At 35.8% G+C, this 21,944-nt stretch overlaps 1 protein-coding gene across 3 annotated transcripts; it reads right to left on the bottom strand.

The window, feature by feature from the left end:
- Positions 1-8,478: 8,478 nt before the first annotated feature.
- LOC137946502 (NAC domain-containing protein 82-like) lies at positions 8,479-16,196 on the bottom strand. Of its 3 annotated transcripts, XM_068792826.1 has the most exons (7): positions 16,142-16,178; positions 15,401-15,441; positions 15,022-15,201; positions 14,564-14,841; positions 9,271-9,600; positions 9,011-9,196; positions 8,479-8,891 (listed from the first exon to the last, which is right to left on the bottom strand). In XM_068792826.1, the coding sequence occupies exons 3-7, from the start codon at positions 15,176-15,178 to the stop codon at positions 8,826-8,828; spliced, it is 1,017 nt and encodes a 338-aa protein (XP_068648927.1). In that variant the 5' UTR covers positions 15,179-15,201; positions 15,401-15,441; positions 16,142-16,178; the 3' UTR covers positions 8,479-8,825. The 3 variants fall into 3 exon arrangements, with proteins under 3 accessions (XP_068648927.1, XP_068648930.1, XP_068648928.1); XM_068792829.1 differs by having other exon boundaries at positions 9,011-9,193; positions 15,022-15,441; positions 16,142-16,196; XM_068792827.1 differs by lacking the exon at positions 15,401-15,441 and having other exon boundaries at positions 16,142-16,158.
- Between the last annotated feature and the right edge of the window lie 5,748 nt (positions 16,197-21,944).

The raw sequence follows: 21,944 nt of genomic DNA, 5'->3' as shown, positions 1-21,944 counted from the left end.
GGAGACACACAGCAAGGTTCAGAAGAGGAGGGGGGATTTTATAGATGAGAAGGAGTCCCTATTGATTTCGTCCTTATCCGAAGCTTCGGAAATGAACAATGGCTACTTCAATTTTACTGACACGATAAAGAGAAGAATCCACCGCTCTTTCGTTCTATTCTCTTCTCTCTTTCTCTCTCTCTCTCTCCCTTGCTTTTTGTATTTGATACAGACTGGGAGGTGCGGGTGCTCCAGAGAGGCGAAGCTGGCATTAAATTGTAGGCACCATAACCGCCACATGTTCTCCACTTCGCAAACACCGGAGACGCCGACGCAAGTATCAGCCCCCGGCCCTACTTCGGAGCTCTGTAACTCCAACCGTGTGAGAGTATCAAAATAAGCTCTCCCATTCATTACGTATCTGTTCTCTGGTTTTACTTGGGTCAAGAGTGAGAGTGGGCGATGCCAAGCATCGTGTGCTGTCTATGACGTATAAATTTTCACAGGTCCCAGTTGCATTTCAGACGGAAGAAAAATCCATTTGATACGGTTACAAGAAGCCGACGTCGCGCCTGTCACAAGGAAAAGAAATGTTACACGCGCGAGCTCTCTTCCAGTTTCCGGTTTGCTTCGGCGTTCGAAATCGGCAGGGAAGGTTGCTTTTTCCGGGTCGGAAGTTCAGGACCGAGAAAGACGTGGAACCGCCGCGATCGTGACGACACGAATCTGAGAATCTCGGCTCTCGCGGAGGGTCGATCCAACGGTCGTCGGTCCTCGTCCGGTTTTTCTTTGAACCGGTTCCGCCCGAATAAACTGTCACTAACCCTCTTTCACCACGGCCCGAAACCAGAAATTTGGTACGCTTGCATGGGAGTCTTCAAATTGAAACATTTGTTTTCACGTGAAAAATATGTATTGACTTTTGGCCTTAAACCCTAAACCCTAAGTTGACTATTTTTTAAAGGCATTTTCCATTGAATCATTGATGTGACTTGATTCTTCATTTTGATCCATATAAGTTCATCATGAATTAAAACAAGGTTTATTGATTCCATACATAGACATTAGGTCAAATAATGAAACATAAATTGGTAGAGGTGACACATAACTTCCCATCTCCCTTCATACAAAGTAGCACCAAGGTTTGTTTTTAGTAATTTTTTTTGCAAAAATTCGATCAAGTTACTCGAAATTAGAGTATTTTTGTGTTCATATTTTTTTAGTTCGACACAAAAGTTTATCGACCTTATGGTTGGTCTCTTTGCCACCTCTTCTTATGTCAAAAACACCTACTCCTTAACAAACGATAATCAATACACTTTCTTACTTTTCTTGAACCTCAAATCTTTTACAAATAGTATCCGATCTAAAACTTCCGGTTTAATTTTTCAAGTAGTTACGCGATTGAGAGTTAGCCTAATGCCCTAAAAATGAAGAGAAAAGAAAAGAAAAAACCCGAAAAGGCCATTCTTATCAAAATTTACAAGAAGAGATTTCTCCTTTTTATTAAAAATAAATAAAAGTGAACATCAAGAATATATTACATGGAGGTAGAATATGGATCCCTCTCAAAAGAATAACTTCATAGAGAATCCATGTCTGCCCATACTGTAAAAGCAACAGGGAATATGTTAGCCTTGTTCCATTCCTGCTATTATTTTGTCTCCATTATTGACACTCTACTTGAATAAATTCATGTATTATCTCCTTATACTCAAAAGCATTCAAACCAGAAACTCACCCTCGTTAAATTTCAGATACTTCTTGTTTCCCAATGGCTTCAGCAACCCATCTCTTCTTCTTATTATAATTGCTCTCAGGATAGAAGCAGTTCTTGAGATGAACTGCATCTCTCACAATAGAAGCATAAACAGAAACTAGGGTTTACGATTGTGGGGACGAAGACAGGGATGAGTACTTTTGAGATGAACTGCATCTGGCCTTTATGGAAAGCTGAATGGGAGCAAAAACCCAGCGATGAAAACCTAACTTTTTCGTTTTTCTGTGTATCATGGTCAGCCTGTATGTGGGCTTCTGCTGTTGGCTTTTCTGGGTGAAAAGTATCTTCAAGAAACTTCTGAGGAGCCTGGAGCATCTCTCATCGATTGTGCTCTTAATTTCATGGTTACTGTGCACATGAACACGTGAAATAATAACAGGTCAGTGCAGCCCTAGCTTCATTTGTGACTCTAATCTTCTGATTGGACTTCAATCCGATCAGATGAGGACATTTTATTCTACATATACAGATGTTATACTTGTCTTTAGCTTGAGCAGAAATAGCCATAATAGCTTTAACCTAACAAAAATTCCATCTATGTTCAGCCGTTCTAATAAAAACAGGTGAAAGTTATTTTGTTTTTGTTTAAATATTGAATTGAAGGAAGGCAAAAGGATGAAATAAGTCAATATACTTTTCTGTCTTCATTTTCATTTTAGTTCATAAATGTGCTAGTCCCATCATAACAATAAGGAGACTCATTCACATAGTAGAGACAACCATCTCCTACAAAGGGTGGGTATCTTGGTTTTATATGGTTAACTATGGGATGGTAATGGAGTCCACTCCAAGTACAATGATAGTGAACTGCTCTTTACAAACCTATGACACCTGTGAATATGTTACAATGTTGTCCTAATTCTCACAATATTCTCCCCCCATTTTGATGAAGTTGTGTCACAAGAGTTCACACTAATCCAAGGGCTAATATAGAAAACAAAAGGAGTAGTAAAAAATATAAAATAAGTGCATTGAAATAATGGGACTTGATACTAAAAATTGAGAAATGACAAATCATTTATTTATGCATCTCATATTACTCCCATTGATGTTGAATAGAAAGGAGTTTAATGTGAGTCTCATGCAAGACGAGTTCATAAGAGAAACAAACTCAAAGGAAGATGCTAGAATAAAAAGGATGTTTTCTAGTTGAGTTTTGTCTATTTTATGTTTAATTTAACAAATTAGAATTCGGGTATAATTGGGTAACTAAAAAATTAGAGTTTGTTTATAATTAGGAAAAAAATTCTATTTATTAGTAAGATTGTCTAATAGGGAGGAAGAGAAACATGTCAGTCTCCTCTTTTGGTTTCTTTTCTCTTAACTCCTCACGGCTCAAATTCATCCTTACACCTCTCTCCCAAGAGTTAGAGTTCATATCTTCTCTCCTTCCCTTGAAATCTTTTGTGTTTATGTGTTGGCCCTAGAAATAAATAATCTTAAAAAAATATTACACCAGTAGAGACCAAAGATCTTTTTGAGGCTTGGTGAATAACACACATAACCTTTTTGATTTTTTGAGTATCCCAGGAAAATACACTTGATAACCTTGGAGTTAAACTTGTTATGATGAGGACCCAAATTATGAACAATTGAAACACACCCAAATACACGAGGAGGTAATTGGAAAGCAGATGAATCATGAAATGACTTGGAGTGTTTACTCTCTTTAATTATTTTTATTTTTTCTGTTTGAGACATAGTTTTAAAGAAAAATTTAAATATTTAGGTTCAATCATGCAAAGGAAATTTTTTCCTCCTAGTTTCAGAATCTATGCCAACAAAAAGTCATTATCCATCAATCTTCTTGTGTGTATATACCACAACACAATGGTATCTCAAAAAGGAAGAACAAACATCTTGTTGAAGTTGTAAGGACACTTATGTTGCCCATGAATTTGCCCTAGTTTTATTTTTTTAAATAAATTACATGCTTTCTAATGTATTACATGAGAGTACACCATTCTCCATGTTATTCATGATTCGTCTGCTTTCCAATTTCCACTTCGAGTATTTGGGTGTGTTTCATTTGTTCATACTTTGGGTCCTCACCAAAACAAGTTTAACTTCAGGGTTATCAAGTGTATTTGGGTCCTCAGCAAATACTCTAGGGCTATCAAGTGAATAAGAGCACGGATTTTTGTGCTTCCCTCTTAGCTTGATACTTATAGTTTTATGGTAGAAATCCTAATACATGAGTAAAGAAAAGGAACATAAAATCTATCATTATTAATCATGCCACTCACTCGCTTAATTACAATAGATGTGACTCATATTACTTCAACAAAGGGCTTTAATACCTTTGTTAAATTAAAAAAAAAATGGTTGAAACTCAATTTTCTCATAAGGTTAAGGTTCTACACTCAGATATTGGAGGTGTGTACTTTTCTTCATTATTTACATCTTATCTTGAACAACATAGTATTATTAGGTGAGTTTCTCGTCTTAGAAGCCCACAACAACATGGGGTAGTGGGAAGAAAACAAAGACACATAGTTGAATTTGGATTGGCCATTATGTTTCAAAGTAAGGTTCCCACTTAGTTTTGGGTTGAAGCATGTGTGAGGGCTATGTAGATTATTAATCACCTTCATGTAGAGCCTCTCCAAGGTAAAATTCCTATTCTCCTTATGATAACCCTCCTATTTACAAAAGTAAATGCCAACTTTGATGCGATTGATTTTCATTCGACATTTTTGCCTAATAATGGAACCAACATTATGTCCTACCAACCGTGTGATTCAACTGTTGTTAATTCATCACCCCAGAGCTTCACCTCACAATGTGACTGTGATACCTCTCACTATATAATTTGTTACTTTACATACATATATATTTATATCCCTTATACCCTCTTTAGACATCTCTTTGTAAAGAGGATGGAGTGATCCCACATTGTTCTTTAGTCATGGGCACTTTCCTTCATCCTCTCGTCTACTACTTACATCTATATCTCATGTCCTAAACAAGAACTTAAAAGAGTTGTCTCACTCTATATGTACTCAACTCCCACTTCCACATTTGCCAAAACTAAGTCAAGACTGAACCATAATTGGAAACACAGACCATTTAGGACCAAATAATTATTGCAATTCAATACAAAAAAATATGCCCATTGGCAGTAGGTGAGATCAACATCAACAGGAGACACTCATACAAGACTCTCTCAATACAACCCCAATAGATTGTGTTTGTCAGCAATAATTTGTGTCACAAAAATTTATGTGGGTACCATAGAAGAAGTTGCCTTGTAACTCATGCAACATTTTTTACATTCCATCCACACAATGCATGTTGTCTAACTCAATTTATGAGAATTTTAATGCTTGGGGGTGCATTGGGGGCTCTTCTTTTGATAAACAATGATGGGTTGATGTAGTAGCATCTGTGCTTGGCATCTACCTTTACTTGATTAATTGTTGTGATTACATTTTGTTCATTTCTTCTACCCAAAATATTTGATTTAAATTAATGTTATTCCATTGTGGTCTCGTAATTACAAAAAGAACACACAAATTTTTGTAGTGGTTCACAATCTTATCTTCGATTGCTTGTCCACTCCCAAGGTATTTTGCACCTTGGAGTTCTCTACTATGTTAGAGTTGCCAAGGGCCACTTACATCAAATTACCCCTAAAGCCAATTAATGATGCCTAAATAGGGATTTGTGCCACTCAATTGACCATAATAGCCAATTTATAATTAATACCCTCGCATATATTTACAAGAACAAATTAGACATGCAACCTAGACACACAAAGGGATTTTCCAGCAACTTATAACTAGACTACACAAGTATAGATCCACAATGACATTTTTCAGCACCTAAGTAGACTACACAAGCATAGACCCATGTAGGAATTTTAGCATTACCTGTTTATACAAGGTCTTACGACTCACACAACAACAAACAAAGCTTCACAACCTTCTTCTTTAGCAAGAAACGTCTTCACTCAATCAAATTGACGTGTGGATGGTTTTGCCTACCTACAGCTTGACCTAATTTGCAAGGGTTACATGCGCACAATACAGCCCAACTATAAATGCCTCCCAATAAACGAATGTTGCAATCTAAGCATAAACAAACAAGTACACCAATTCTAAGTACCTACTCAATATAATCAACAACTTAAATAGTCCTTAATGATTTCATTTAAGAAGATAAGGTCAAAGTAAATCTCGGATTGATTTTTCTCATTGAGGAATACTTTCAAAACAATTCAATAGAATAAATGATTTCAATGTATAGCCAATGAATAATAATATGAACCTTAATGAATAATTTTAAAGTGCATTGACACTAGTTTAGCGTACTTGACCAAGTATAATCTATAAACTTCAAAGTGAATGCATGTAGATACTTGGATTTCTGAAATTCTTTCTCCAAATTCCAATGTTTTGCAACAATCCCCCTCAAATGCCCTAGTAAATTAAGATTCAAACAAGGGCTTGCAAATCTAGCTTTAAGTGGAAGTCAACCAAGCACTCAAGGTGCAAATGTTAAATCAAATATATCTTAAAATAACTACGCACACATTCAACAATCTGTTCTAGTTATTTAAACGAGATTTTAAAGAACAAAAATTGAAATACTTATCTCTAAAAGAAAATACACAAGTTTTGACTTCCTTTGAAAGCTTGAAATGCCTAAATCCTTAAAATTGAGTTTAGTATCAAGAGCACTTCAAAATTTTACTTTTTGGCAGCCTATTGGACACATGTTTGGGAGGACTCTTCTTAAATAGAAGTATCTCTAACATTAAAAAAAAAAAAAAAACTAGAAATTAGAGCTTAAAATGAAAAAAAAAAATAACTTAGGAAAATTAGGTAAAAATTAAATCCAATTTTTTTTTAAAAAAATACATTCAATACTATTTTTCCATTAAAAAAAATGAGTTCCTCTAATATAAAAATGATTGTGTGCGCTTACTTTGGAAAGAAGGGGCATGTTAACAGTGAGTGTTGTTGAAGAATTTGTATGGACGAGTTTTACATGATTCTCATAGTAAAAAAATTCATAGTCAAAATTAATATGGAGTCTAAGAGGAGTCTTATGGGAAGGAAGTCTAACGAAAGAATCCTTGTTTAAACATGTTTCAATTATTTTATTATTTTATTTATGTTCAACTATTTAGTTGTTTTATGACTTATCTTTCAATGTTTGACTTTGGGAATAATTAGGATAAGGGTAGTTTAATTATTACCTGATTCTACTTTGTCATCTATTATAAATAGAGACTCATTGTACTTAGTTATAGGCAAGACAATGAATTATTTCTCTGTTCTAGAAATTTAATATAGTATCGAAACAAGGTTGGCAAATTGACAGAATATCAATTTATAGAAATGATGTGTTTCTCTCTCCCAATCAAGTTTTAGTGTAGTTTAACCTTTTGTTTCTCTCGAAGATGTGTGCCCAGTTCGTTGTTATATTCCTAAGTAAAGGTGAGTTTTTGTAAATTGGCTATTGTAGTCAATTGAGTAGGGTAAGCCCCGAAGTAACATCGTAATTTACTTAGAGATAAAATGTTCTAAGTGTCGTTTGATAACCCAAGCTTAGTAAATCTTTAACTCCACCGTGAAAAGTCCTTGGGAATGAATTAGAAATCTGAAATACAATTGTAAACTATAAAAAACTATGTTCATTGTGGTTTAAATGTTTGTGTATGCCCCCCCATTGATTATGAAACTAATTTTGGCAACCTTGAGAGAAAAACTTAAAAGGAGTTCAAAACAAGTATTAACAAAGTCCAATGAGGCTTGCTCATATTGTCTAAGTGAGAACCATTCATGGATTAAAGGGTCAAATGAGAAGCCCCAGTAAAATGTAATTGATATACACTCTACATTACAATGACCCTTCCTACAAAAACAAGAGACTGCAATTTCAACAAATCTGCCTCTGTTTGAGTACAGATCTTCTTATCCTCTTCTTTCTTGGGCTCTTTCTCTTCCTTCTCCTCCTGGACGACGATTTCCTGTGAACTCGACGGCGTCGGAAAAGCTTTAATGCTATCCATATCGTCAAGCGGCTCTTCCACCTTGGCTTCCTGAGCAGCCACCCGCTTTTGAGCCTGGCTTTTGAGCCTACGGCTATGGGCAAAAGCAGATTTGTCTCGGATGAATAGGGCCATGATATCGAGTTTCTTTACGGTATCTTCTCCACATCCTGGTACTCCGACGATCTGGCGATTCCGACTGTTTTGGACCATTGTTAGAAGAAGTCGGTCATGTTCACCAGCCGGGTGCCCCGGCGGGTGGAGAAGAAGATCTCCAGCTCGTAGGCAGGGTCACCCAAGATGACGAGGCGGTGGATTAGAATGAGGGTAATGAGGGTCACCCTTGTTAAGTCGCCTGGAGATGCTGTTGACGCAGGCACTGACTTGGGCGCGGGAGTAACAGGTGAGGCTGAGGATCTCACGGATACGTCTCTCCGCCGCCGGTTGATCCTCGTGCCGGGTGGCCTTCACTATGGCGACGTCGAGATTGGAAAGGGAGTTGCTGCTTCCCACTTTGGCCATTCCGATGCTGGTCCTGTCCTTCACCGTCCCCCCAAAGAAAATAAATAGAAAGCCACTTCCACAGTTGAACAGACCAATCCACACAATCAATCTCTTTTATTTTTATAATTTACAGCTTCTTCAACTACTTTAACCTTACAAAAAACCAACTCTGGATGAACCCTAATCAACATTACGTAATCTAATTGGCCTCAAGCAATGAGAAAGTAGAAACTCTTTTCCTATTTACATACATGAAAATCCTAAGAATGCAAATTTGACTAGGAAGAAAAAATAAAATTGAAAATAAAGAATGGCTAGTTTCACACTCTCCACAACCATTTTGAATCGACAAGTCGGGCAAGATAGAATGATTGGCCATTTTACGAATTTGATCACAGCATGATTAGGAGAAATTTGATCTCTGAGAGAGAGAGAGAGTAGATCAGAAGACTAGCAACAGCTATAGCAAATAGTAGGGTAAGTGGAGGCCCCTAATTGTGCATTGTGAAAAAACTGGCACAATATTTTAAACAGGGACCGAGAACAAAGAAGTTGTTGCCCATGTCATAATGGCCACTGGTTATTTTGTACGCCTTCCTCCCATGCTGTAGCACTAGTAGCATGATCAATCTGTACCATAAAACCAAAATGTAGATCAGAATAATCGAATCGCTGACCTTCAAACAACTGAAGAAAACTTCAAATGGGACAGAGGTTGCAAAGAAGAACAGCATAGGTGGTTTGTTTACCTCTGAGACAGCAGAAAAATCACCTTCAATTGGGAATGAGAAATCGTCCATTGTCATATAATTTTCTTCTTCGATACATATTTGATCATTTGCGTTCCAACCTCCCTTAATGCTGATGTCTTCCAGATTGTTAAAGATCTCAGAATCATCGTCTTGTAGAGATTTATTACCTACCAAACTCGACTGCTGCAATCCAAATTCAATTAGAACACAGATATGAATGCACTAAAATACAAATGCCTATACGAGAGTTGACCCACCTCATTAATGGTAGACGCAGCAGCAGCATCAGAACCAGCGATCACCACTAAAATTTCTTGCAGCAGCTCATCACCTACTTTTTCCACACCAACTGCTGGAGCTGCTCTTGAGTCATGAACTTCCTTCTGGTCATTCCCACTGGTAACAAGGTGATGGTCATCACTGGATGAGGAACCAGGATCTGAAGAAGCATATGGTAAAAGGTGATGCTCCTCAACATCTTCATCATCAGCATCCCACTCTTCATCCTTGAAGGGTGCTCCATATTGCTCACCATTTTTGGGACCTGGCCCACTCTTTTTGAATATTCGACAGAGCACATATGCATCCTGCAATAGGAGATTCAACGAAAACTATCCTTGACATCACAAAAATATTGAAAAAGAGGACGGAACAAAGAACAAAAGGTGAAACAAGTCAAAAACAAAAAATCAAGAAATGAATATCAAACATTTACTAAATGAAGACAACATTGTAACATGAAAGAGGAATTATCATAATCCTTATGCTCATTGGAGCAGGGCTGCCCCTCATGAAACAATTAGACACGATACACTAATTTCAAGATTACTCAACATTATTGATCAGATATAGGCCAGACAAAATTTTCAAAACAAAACAAAAGAATATGTATTGAGGTGATCATGGAGTTTCAAAAAAGAAAAAAAAAACACAAACGACATGATGTCCTGATATTTTAGAAGCATTAGTGATCAATCATATAAAGTCAATTTGGTCTTAGAAGTAATAAGTTTTATACATATAACAGTTGAAACAATGACCCACTATACTACTTACCACAGCAGAGTCAAAATGACTTTAAGATGCTGTCTGATCCAAAAAAATTGGAGCAGACAACTACACGACAATAATAAATAGTTAATGAACTGTTAAAAAGATGGACACCTACAAGAACATGAATCCATTGCAACTTCCTGCAACAAAAAGGGCAAACAACCCTCAGTTGTTTCAGATTCACATCTTCTTATTTCCTTTCCTTGTACCGTTGTCCTGTCTCAATTCGAAAAAGACTTGAATTCCTAAAAAGGAGATTTTTGTGGGGTGGGCCAAACAGTGAAAGAAATTACTACATCGTGAAATGGGCAGAGGTATGTAAACCAATTGCCATGGGAGGCCTTGGGATCCGGGATACTGCAACAACAAGCTCTGCATTGTTTACTTAAATAGATCTGGAAATTTAATGTGCAACTTGATTTGATCTTGGCGGACTATTGTTGCTGCTAAAGCAAACAAAATTACTGGTTGATGGACAAAAAGTGGAAGATATAATAAGGTTTCTCCCGTGTGAAAAAAGATTGTAAAACTGTTGCCTGAATTCAAAAACGCAATCAAATGCTACACTGGTACGGGATGTTTGACAAAATTCTGGTCAGATTGGTGGGTGGGCCAAGCAGAGTTAATATCAGCCATTGTCAAATCTTTTCCTTGGCAAGAAATAAGGATGTGACCATTTCTGACCAAAGGACAAATTCCGGTGAATGGAACTTAAATCTTCGAAGAGCGTTGTCAAATGCTGAAGCACTAGAAGCTTCTAACCTAATCACCTGTCTATCATCGGTACGGTTTAGAAATGTACCTGACTCACTCATCTAGACTCCATGCCAACAAGGTACACTTTCTACTGCCTCAACTTACAACTTCTTGCTTTCCCTCTACGCCCTTCAAACCAACCAACCCGGCGCCATTGCGTGGTCCTTACTCGTGCCTCCTCAAGCGAAGTTCTTTATTTGGAGCACATGCTGAAACAAAATTCTCACATCCGATTCTTTAATCTGTCAAGGAACTCCTGTTCAGGACCCCCTATGCCCCTTCTGCCAAACCCTCCCGAAACTGCCGGCCACATCTTGTTACATTGCCTACACTGTCTGGACTGGCCTCCTCAACAAAATCGGTTTACAATATTGCCCTTCTTAGAATCTCTCATCCACAATCCTCACTATTACTAGTGCTCATCTTCCTAAGCTCGGAAAATTACTTATCTCTTGCTGCGTTGGCCATATCATCTGGGCCTTATGGAAAGAAAGAAATAATCGAAAATTCAATATAAAATCTCTTCCTAGTAACATTTTGATTGAAAGAATTGTGAGCCAAGTTTCCACGTGGATACTCGTGCGTAAAGAACTTCAAAATTTAAAAGGCTCCAACTTACGAGCAAACTGGCGGTTGGTAGCTGAAATGTCTTTCCCATCCCGCCCCCCGAATATGGAAACTTGGTCCTCTCCTCCGATGGGACACTTCAAATTAAATTTTGACGGAATCGCACTTGGCTGCCCTAGGCCTACTGGATATGGGGGAGTCATCCATGACGAAAAATGGAAATCTTCTTTTCTCTTTTGCTGGGCCATTCAGAGTATCAGACTCAACTACTGTTGAGCTTTCTAGGCTGTATAATGGTTTAAAAATTTTCAAGCAACGGTTGGTGGACCCCCTTTGCATTGAAGGAGATTCAAGAGTTGTTATCAACTAGTGTGAGAAGTCCTCTAAACCTCATTGGCGGCATTGGGATCTATTTTATGATATCTGTAATTTATTTTCTCAATTGCAATGTAATTGGAAATACATTCCTAGATCAGCTAATCATCTAGTGGATACTCAGGCTAAATTAAGCGTTTCCCTCCAACACCTTATCGTGGAGGAAGGTCCTTTTTAGCTAGGTATTATACTCTTCACTCTTTTATTGACATTTACACCTTTTACTCAAAAAAAAAAAAAAAAAAAAGTTTACACGAGAGAAAGAAAAATGGATACGCCTGGAAATAGAACAATTGCACGTGTATCAATTCAGTAGCAGAATGTATTGACAAACGCAAGAGAAACAAAAAAACAGATATGCATTATATAGAGAAAATTGCTAGATGTTTTATAAGCTTCTGGATGCATGAAATAGAATAAAACATAATAAAATAAAACCATAAATAACAAGAAACCAGACGCATGCATCACAAGCAAGGCTGTGGAATGCTAGATAAGCACTCCACCAAGACTCCCCATGTTCACCAAATATGAAAAGACACAGTAGGAAATTTGGAGACAAATATGTACACATAAATCAGATTAATAATTTAAAATTTTATACAAAATTTTGGCTACAAAAAGAGTATAAAAAATTTAGAATTCAAAATTTTGAGACATTTAAATATAATATTATAATTTACATTTTAAATACTTAAATATAAGCCAAATGGTTCCATCTATATTCTCAAACATACTTTTTCAATATTCGAATAAAAATTATGATTAACTTGAAGTAATAATAAGATATGCAAGGATACAATTTGACACAATAAAAAACTTGAAGACCAATAGCTTAGATTTCCATATAACTGATAAATCTCATATTAATTGATAGATATTAGATTTGGAAGTGCCTGATACCGAATTTATCATTCCAACCAATATTTCCAATGTTGACCATCCTGTTTCTTGAGTATCCACAAGATACTATGAAGCAAAAAAATAAAGAATAAAAAAACTAAAATCATAGGTTTCCCTCATATTTTCAGTGATTTAATAGATTAATGTAATATTTAAAATTATAGAACAAAACTAGATTCAAAAAAACACAAGTCCAGACAACCTTAGCTGCACCCAACTTTTTCTTCCTTACAAAATTCACATAATCTACAAGAATGTCAATTACCTTATCACATTTACATCAATGTCAATTTCTCCATTTTATCATTAAAATGATAAAAAAAAGAAAACAAACAAAAATGCACGTCAATCATCAATGCATAGGATAATAATTTGTTATACTATTACGAAAATTTAAGTTTTCATGTCATTAAATTTAAAATTGATACTTGAATTTGTGAAGTTGGGTCCAAGGCCCATCCAAAAATGACTAACCAACTTAGGAAGTTTTCTTTCCAACTAATAAACTCAAGATCTTTGTACTCACTAATCCATTCAGGATTATTCCTTAGGCCCTCTTTTGTAGCTATACAAATGGATAGTTTAGGTATAGGTCCTCTTATGTGGTTCTACAAGTGGATAATTTAGGTGTAAACCCTTTTTTGTAACTTTACGAGTGGATAATTTGGGTGTAGGCCCTCTTTTGTGGCTCTACAAGTAGATAATTTTTAGGTGTACACCTTGTGTTGGCTCTACTAGTGGATAATTTAGGTGTAGGCCCTCTTTTGTGGCTCTACAAGTGGATAATTTAGGTGTAGGCCCTCTTTTGTGGTTCTACAAGTAAATAATTTAGGTGTAGGCCCTCTTTTGTGGCTCTACAAGTAAATAATTTAGGTGTAGGCCCACATATAAGTACCCACTCCGATACCATGTGAAGTTGGGTCTAAGGCCCATCCCAAAATGACTAGCCAACTTAAGAAACGTCTTTCCCAACTAATAAACTCAAGATCTTTGTACTCACTAATCCATGTGGAACTATTCCTTAACAATCCCCCTCACGTGTAAGCCTTCTTTTTGTGGCTCTACAAGTGGACAATTTTAGGTGTAGGCCCTCTTTTGTGGTTCTACAAGTGAATAGTTTAGGTGTAAACCCTCTTTTGTGGCTCTACAAGTGGATAGTTTATGTGTAGGCCCACAAATGAGTAACTACTGTGATACCAAGTGAAGTTGGGTCCAAGGCCCATCCCAAAATGACTAGCCAACTTAGGAAACCTCAACCTCTTTCTCAACTATTAAACTCAAGATCTTTGTACTCACTAATCCATGTGGGACTATTCCTTAACTAAATTAAACATGGGGCCACCTAAACTTAGATAGACTTAGTTCCATATTCCTTTTTCCCATATATATACCATGAGATAAAGGGTTTTCAAATTATGAGAGATCTTAGGGTAGAAACAATTTCTTCCTTACTAAGAAATGTCAGTATCTAACAATGTTTTATTCCTTTTTAAAATTTTCTTTTAATGCAGGTCTTCTTCTTCTTCAAGAATTCTTATCCAAGCCAGACTGCCAACAATATTTTACAGTAGATATAGTAACCACTAGTATGACTAAACAAAAAATGACATTCACAAAAGCTCGTATTTTGTTCTCATAGAACATAGATACGTATATATGCCTTTCATACAGAATAACTTAAAAAAATGTTCATTTCTTAATATATTTACAGTCATACATTAAGAAATTTTCATTTTAACCTTATATAAATAAAAGAATTATAACATTATAAGTAAGCTATTAAAAAAATTATACATAGAATATAAATAAAACGAAGAGATTAGGTTACTCACTAAAAGAACTATTCAAAGAAAATAAATAAAACACGAAGATGAACAGCAAGATGACTTACTGTACCTGTGAATAGCCTGCATCAACTACTTCCTGATCTTCAAGCCTGTACTCATGCATGACCCAATCAGTTCTAGTTCCTTTTGGTGCCCTACCCTCATGATAAACCAATGTTTTCTTCATTCCAAGAATTTTGGAATTATAGGAAATACTTCTGTCTTTCCCTGTTGTTTTCCAATACCCAGCTTCAGTAGCACGATTTTTTCTCGGTCCAATAGCATACTTTCTATCCCGAGGGCAAAAGAAGTACCACTGGAGGTCTCTACTTCGTAAGCATGATTTCTCTGCAGTACCAAAGGGAAGTTCACACTGCTGTCAACATTTACACAAAGGCTATGCAAGGTGATGTTCCAACTATAAAGACATTGAAAAAAATCAAGAACAACAAAAATATAAGCTCAGACACAAAATAGCACCACATGCCGATAATAATAAAATTCAAATGTTGAACCTAGCCTACATACCAGGCAGTTCCCAGGGTGAAAATTTGTAGATATCAAGTACAGCAACAGCTTGAATGCAAAGACGCTTTCCCATTACTTTCCTTCGTAAATAGTACCGAACTAACTCCATATCTGTCGGATGAAATCGAAAGCCTGGGGGAAGAGTATTCTTTGCCATCTTCCAATTTCCAATGTAGATTTCTTCACAAACAAAGTTGTTGAATCCTTTAATACGCAAATTAAATAGCTTTGGTACAAAAAAAATGCCACAGTCAAAAATTTCTTCAGAAACCCAAGAACCAAAATTCGTCAAGTCCAGTGCCGGAACAAGAAAAGTCTAGAGCACCACAAGTTATTGCGATACAGAAAAAAAATTTCACAAAGGAGAAGCCACGAATACTCTTTGCTGGGTTTAACAGACATTTGCAGAGCACGCACCTTCTGTATTAAAAATAACGAAAAAAAGTCAGACACCTGGGGCAAATGTAAAAGCATCAAACACCAAAGTATCTAATCAGAGTACAAACGCATTCTGTCAAAAATATAACCACGGCAAGTAAATGTTGACAGGGTCCAGCGGCAGAGACGACATAGCTAACAAACATATCGCGCAGAAGACGAACAAAAATGAGCCAATAGAAAACCCAGAAACATCACAATGCATAACGCACATAGCTAACAAACATATCGCACAGAAGACGAACAAAAATAAGCCAATAGAAAACCCAGAAACATCACAATGCATAACGCACATAGCTAACAAACATATCGCGCAGAAGACGAACAAAAATGAGCCAATAGAAAACCCAGAAACATCACAATGCATAACGCAAAAGGATAAATATAAAAAAGAACAATCCTACTGATCTAGCTATTCAAACCTCTACTTTGCAAAACATTTATCAGAATCAACAACTAGAAACCAAGAAATGGTATTAAAAAATAGTTAAGAGCAGTTGGAATAATAAATCAACCCTGATAATAACCAAACCCAATGCAAAAATACGAACACCAGTAAAACCGTAAACCCTACAAAAAAAAACATTTCGATCTAAATATCGAACTCTTCATCAAATAAATTCAACCTGAAAAAAAATTATAAAAAAAATCAGAAGGACAAACGAGAATTAAAAGCTCGAACCTGAAGAGCCTTTGATGAAGAAGAGATATCAGAGAAAGTTGGAAGAGAGGCTATTCTTACTCACGAAGCAAAGATGGCATTTTATAGGCCTTGTCTTCACTCCCCAAGTCAAAGACCAAACCAGAAATTACACCCAAACCCACCTTCTGTTGGACCATTTTAGAAACTCAACCCAGAATCCAGACCAGCTAAATACCAAAACCATTATAAATATTTTTTTAAAATTAAAATATTAAATTAATTATATTATTTATTTTATTATAATTTTTAATTTTTAATTAAAATATTTTGAAAAAATTAAGGCCTTTTGTGGGGCAAGGTTCTTGATCGACCCGCGGGAAGGTTTTCAATGAAGCAAACCAAATGAAAGTTTGGCCCAGCCTTGCCACGGTTCACTTCGATCACCAAAATGAGGCTTGCTTCGTACTCCTCCATTTGCTTAGCTGTAAAAGCTTCAAAATTTACACTCTTTTCCTATCAGTCCCCTAGCGTGTCCTTAATATTAAAATAGGCCCTTATTTTAATAGATTTCTCTTTAGGCCCCCACCGAAAATACTGTAAAGTCATTATAATTACTTATATACCTTGGCCATTAAATACTTTCACCAGTGATTTTGTATATCTTACATAAGCAATATGAGGCCACATATGGTGGATCCTACATTACTTATGTACCCCACACATTTTTTTTTATTAAGAGAAAGGAGAATGGAACCAAGTCTGCATAAGCTTAGGTCTACCTATTTTTATTTTTATTATCAAAATTAAAATGAATTATTTAAAATAAATAATATTTGATATATTTATTTCCATTCATGTTGGTGTTATTTTGAGATTTTTCATATTTATGTTAATTTTTAATAGTAAAATTAAGGTAATGGTATTCTTGTAAATAGCTTAAATTTTTAAGAAAGGAAAATTGGACTTGAGTCCACTCTTGTTTCCCTCTCATGACTATAAGGGGTTATAGCCCAAACAGGTTAAAGTCGAAGTTAATTGATTATATTTACTAATATAGGTGTTTAAACACCTTTGGTAAAATTACAAGGGACCTTAATTTAACGGGTAATTTTTTAATATGATCATTTTAGATGTAATATTTCTTAATACATCCTTCTAAAAATGCCTTTCTATAATTTAGTTCCATATATGAGGTATTTTTTTCTTTTAAAAAGTATTAATTATTACTTTTTTATATAGTTATTATTACTATTATTAAAATAATTTTATATTAAAAAATTGGGTCCTCTCTCTCTCTCTCTCTCTCTCTCTCTCTCTCTATAATTACAGCAGGCAAGTAACCGGAGATACAGGCAGAGAATAACTTTAACTCACTACTAATTTATTCACAATATCATAAAGTACTTACAGAAAACTTCAATACTGCAACACACGAGTAGGCAACCTTGATGACAAAGGGGAAGGTTTTTCAAGTGATGCCTTACCTAATGAAACTAACTCCTTATATAGAAGGAGAGAACTAACGTGGATTTGAAAATATTTGAAATCCACCACTAATACAAAAAGTAACCTCTATGATTGAGGTGGTTGTGAGTCAATATCTCTATAATTGAGATTCATGGATGAGTCATCATCTTGATCATCGTTATCATCCTTATCATCTTGATCTCCATGATTGAGATTAGGACAAGACCCTTTATGGGCTTGGTCCCATAACATCTTTTGTTGACGAAGAGCTTTTACTCTTATCCTATGCAGGCGGCAGCTGGCGGCATCCTATGCGTGTGACTTTATAGAAAATGGCCGACCAAAGATACTGTATGAGCTTGGCGTGATATGACAAATAAGCCAACTGTGGGCCGGAGGATAAGATTTCCTCTGTAGCTTTTGGACGGACTTGGCCGACAAATCTGGAACAGATTTATCTGTCATAGTCATATCCTGCAAAATTATTTCTTTTTAGATGTTGCTTTAAATGCCTGCAACATAAGATTAATATATTCTTCCGGATCCTCATCGGGTGGCTAACTATCCGGTAGGAATTCATTAACATTATCATCATGCTCGGTACTGGTAAAGTCATCAATGTCTTCATCTTCTGCAGCTGACGGTTCCGAAACGGACATGTTGTCATCGACAGGGTGAGAAGAAGATGTGCCATCATTGTACTTAGGAGTCATAGAATCCTTCATTGATTCTAATAATTTTTTCATAATATCTTTTTTCGATATATTCGGAATCAAACTCTTCAATTGAGTTTTGAAATTTGCAAATAAATTGTTGGAGTCATAATGGACTTCCGGGACTCGATGCAATCCAAGATTATTTTCATTTTGCATGGTAGCAGACTTAATTTCTGCGACTTTGGTATCAATGTTGGGGAAATTTTTCCACCAATGAACATGAAATGTTCTTAATAACACTGGTAGGCTTTTATCATTAAAGCTTGTAGTACAATCCCATCTCCAAATCCATGGTAGAGAAAATACCATAAAGAAGATAAGACTATCCCAATTCTTTGGGGGTTTTTCATAACCCAGAGTTTTAAGCTCAGGACTAGATAGAGTCCATTTCACAAAACAAGCCTTAATGGGCTCAAGTAATATAGAAATGGGTGGCCCAAATTTGTTCCACCATGCAAATACCTAACTGGGTAGAGGTAATGACCTCTGAAAGACATTCTTTTCCCATTGGAAAAACCAGGAATGCCTATGGGAGGGATTTTGGTAATAAAAAGTATTATACCAGGAATCCATATAATCCCAATAATTAAATTCCTTATCATTACATTAGGAAGGTTAACTGCTTTAGCTAAATCAAATTTTCCCCATGTTGAGGGATGCATGAATCTTTGTATTGTACATTTGTTGTACGCTCTTGGGCTATCCCATTTAGCCACATTAGTCAGTGTATGATGCACTGATATAGAATTCAGATGAACCAAAATGGATTCAAAGGAATACCATCGTTTTCCTGCACGGATGGGACAGTAGGCTTCTCCAAGCCATTTCTGTAACATCTCCCAGGAATCCAATGTACCCTCAAGGTCCTCTTTATTGAGGAGCAAAATTGTTTCCGTATCCGGAAGAGTAATATACTCTGGTTCGACTTCAAGTGTCTCCTTATATGACATTGGGGTTTTGCCCTTCTTGTCTGAGGAATTTCCTCTTTCTGGATTCTTTCGGCCTCGGCCTCTTGATTGTTGATTACCACGTCCTCTCATTGGGAGTGGATTGCCCCTTGCGGGGTTATACATGATTTTGACCCTGGAGAAATTCACGGGTTAGAAAATCAGGTAAGGAGTTTAATTCTCCTTTGATATGTTCTATATCAAAATCAAAGGCGCTTAATTCCGCCTGCCATCTGGCAAAGATTTGTTTGGAAGTAAGATTCTTCACATCCTTCTTAAGAATCGATTTGGCTGCTGAACAATCAACTCTTAAAAGGAATTTTTGATTTAATAAATCATCCTGGAATTTATGAATGCACTTAATTATGGCCAATATTTCTTGTTTAACAGTAGAATAATTAATCTGTGCATCATGCCAGTTACCAGAGGTAAATCGAACAAGTTCTTCTTTACCAGAGGGATTTCTTTGTTTTAATATGCCACCATAGCCTATATGGGAGGCATCTGTCTCTACAACCTTCGGATAAGAAGGGTTGGTAAGGTTAAGATAAGGAAGTTGTTTGACCTTACTTTTGATTAATTGGACTGCCTGGGTATGTTTGGTAGTCCAAGGCTCAGGATTCTTTCTGAGTCGTTTATGTAATATTGCGGAGTCTTGGGGAAGATGAGGATAATAATCCGCAATATAATTGAGACTTCCTAGAACTCTCTGAAGTTGAGTTTTCTCCAGTAATTCATCAGGAAACTTGGAAGCAAACTCAATGCTTCTATCAATGGGAACTATTTTTCCCTTATGAATATTGTGACCTAAAAATCTAACAAAGGTCTGAAACAATTTCATTTTTGGTGTCAATATCACCAACCCATGTTTTCGAATAACTGTTTTGAAAACATGTAAATGCTTAAAATGAGCATCAATAGATTCTGAATAGACAAGGATATCATCAATATAAACAATTTTAAATTCAGAATAAGAAGCATATATATCATTCATGATATTTTGAAATTCAGATGGAGCATTTTTCAAACCGAAAGGCATAACATTCCATTCAAAGTGACCAAAAGGCACAGTGAATGCAGTTTTATATTTATCCTTTTCATGAATTTGAATTTGCCAATATCCAGATTTCAAATCAAATTTTGAAAAGATTTTAACAGAAAACAATCTGTCTAATAAATCTTTTTTATTTGGGATAAGATAGCGAATCCATCTCAAACAGTCATTGAGTGGTTTATAATTAACCACTAATCGTGGAACACCTCGTTCCTTTTCTGCATTTTTATTAACATAAAAAGCAGTACAACTCCATGGGGAGTAAGATTTTCTAATTAATTTCTTATCCAACAAATTTTGGATTTCCTTTTTGCAGAGGTCTAGTAAAGCATGTTTCATTTGACTAGGCCTGGCTTTGGTGGGAATGGTTCTTTCATTGAACCCATCAATATATGGTAAAGACACAATATATTTATGTCGATCCCAAAAAGCTGTAGGAATGTTACTACAAATTTCTTGGGTTAATAATTTCTGAAGAGAACTAATTTTCTCTTTGATCTCTATAGTTTCCAACTGCTATTCAAGGGTTAAAAATTGGATTTCTTTATGTAGGAAACTAAGATGATGTTCTTTCACATTTCTCAATTCGGAAATCTCATTTATAAAACTAATTTGAGGAGGAGATTTGAAAGAGAAATATATAGGTTTATTATTCACCTGTCCATGAATTCCATGGTTGTCTATGCCTTTAATTGGCATAATTTTCTCCAAAAAAGGAGTACCTAATATGACCTGTTGTATCATATTTTTGACTAATAAAAAGTCAGTAATAATGCACTGATTATTAGTGCAGATGGAGGCATTATTTAGTTTATATTTAATCTTCATTTTGTCTCCATTAGCATTGGCTAAAGTTTGAGTTGTTTTCTCAAAATATTGGGTTGGAATTAACCCTTCCGTGATGCAGTTTAAGTCTGCTCTACTATCAATCAGAGCTGTCAATCTAGGAATGACAAAGTTCTGATCAATAACTAAATTAATCATAGTATGCCATCTTTGATAGATGACTTTAGTGATTTGATTGAGAAAAGAGTCGTCAGATTTCTTTTCTTGTTGTACACTATTTTGTGCATATTTTTGTTCAAGCTTTTTATAAAGGGATTTTAATTCTTTTAATTGAAGCTTGATTTCTTTAATTTCTCCTTGTAATGAAGAGATTGATACTGGTTGTTTAGAAGAAATAATTTCTTCTGAACGACCAATAATTTCCTTCAAAGAATAAGGTTTGACTCCTTGGCTGGGAGCACTCTTTGAAGTACTTTGAATTTGATCAAGATATTCTTTGATTAAATATCTTTTGGTTTGAGGATCTTCCTCTTGATCAATGTTCGTAAGCATAAGCTGTTGATCAGTAGTAAGAACATTAATCTGATGCATTTGAGCCACAGATTGCAGATGAGAACAACTGCAGTCTGGATCTTCTTCTGATTGGCTGGATGAGGCATAATCAATATCATCCCCAGAATCAAAATTTAAGAGAATTTTAGCCAACTGGATTCTCAATCCTTCATCTATTTGAAGTTGGTTCAATTTCTCTTTTGTTTTGCATCGATTCGAATAGTGGCCTAATTTACCACATTTATAACAGACAATTTTCTGTTTGTCTGGAAAATTTCTCTTAGGAGGTGGTCTCTGATGAGAGGACTGTCTTGGAGGAG

Source organism: Aristolochia californica, unplaced genomic scaffold (genome assembly GCF_029961685.1).
Source record: "Aristolochia californica isolate CCGP_79_NKW_82.1479 unplaced genomic scaffold, dmAriCali1.0.hap1 SCAF_12, whole genome shotgun sequence".
Classification (NCBI taxonomy): Eukaryota; Viridiplantae; Streptophyta; class Magnoliopsida; order Piperales; family Aristolochiaceae; genus Aristolochia; species Aristolochia californica.
Note: the sequence above shows the minus strand (reverse complement) of the source record. Positions and strands in the feature narration are given on the sequence as shown.

Coding starts and splice junctions, on each gene's coding strand:
- LOC137946502 (XM_068792826.1), bottom strand. CDS start 15,178: ATGGCAAAGAATACTCTTCCCCCAGGCTTTCGATTTCATCCGACAGAT. Junction 9,601..14,563: donor TTGATGCAGGCTATTCACAG/GTACAGTAAGTC, acceptor CTCCTATTGCAG/GATGCATATGTGCTCTGTCG. Junction 9,197..9,270: donor CTGCGTCTACCATTAATGAG/GTGGGTCAACTC, acceptor TTTGGATTGCAG/CAGTCGAGTTTGGTAGGTAA.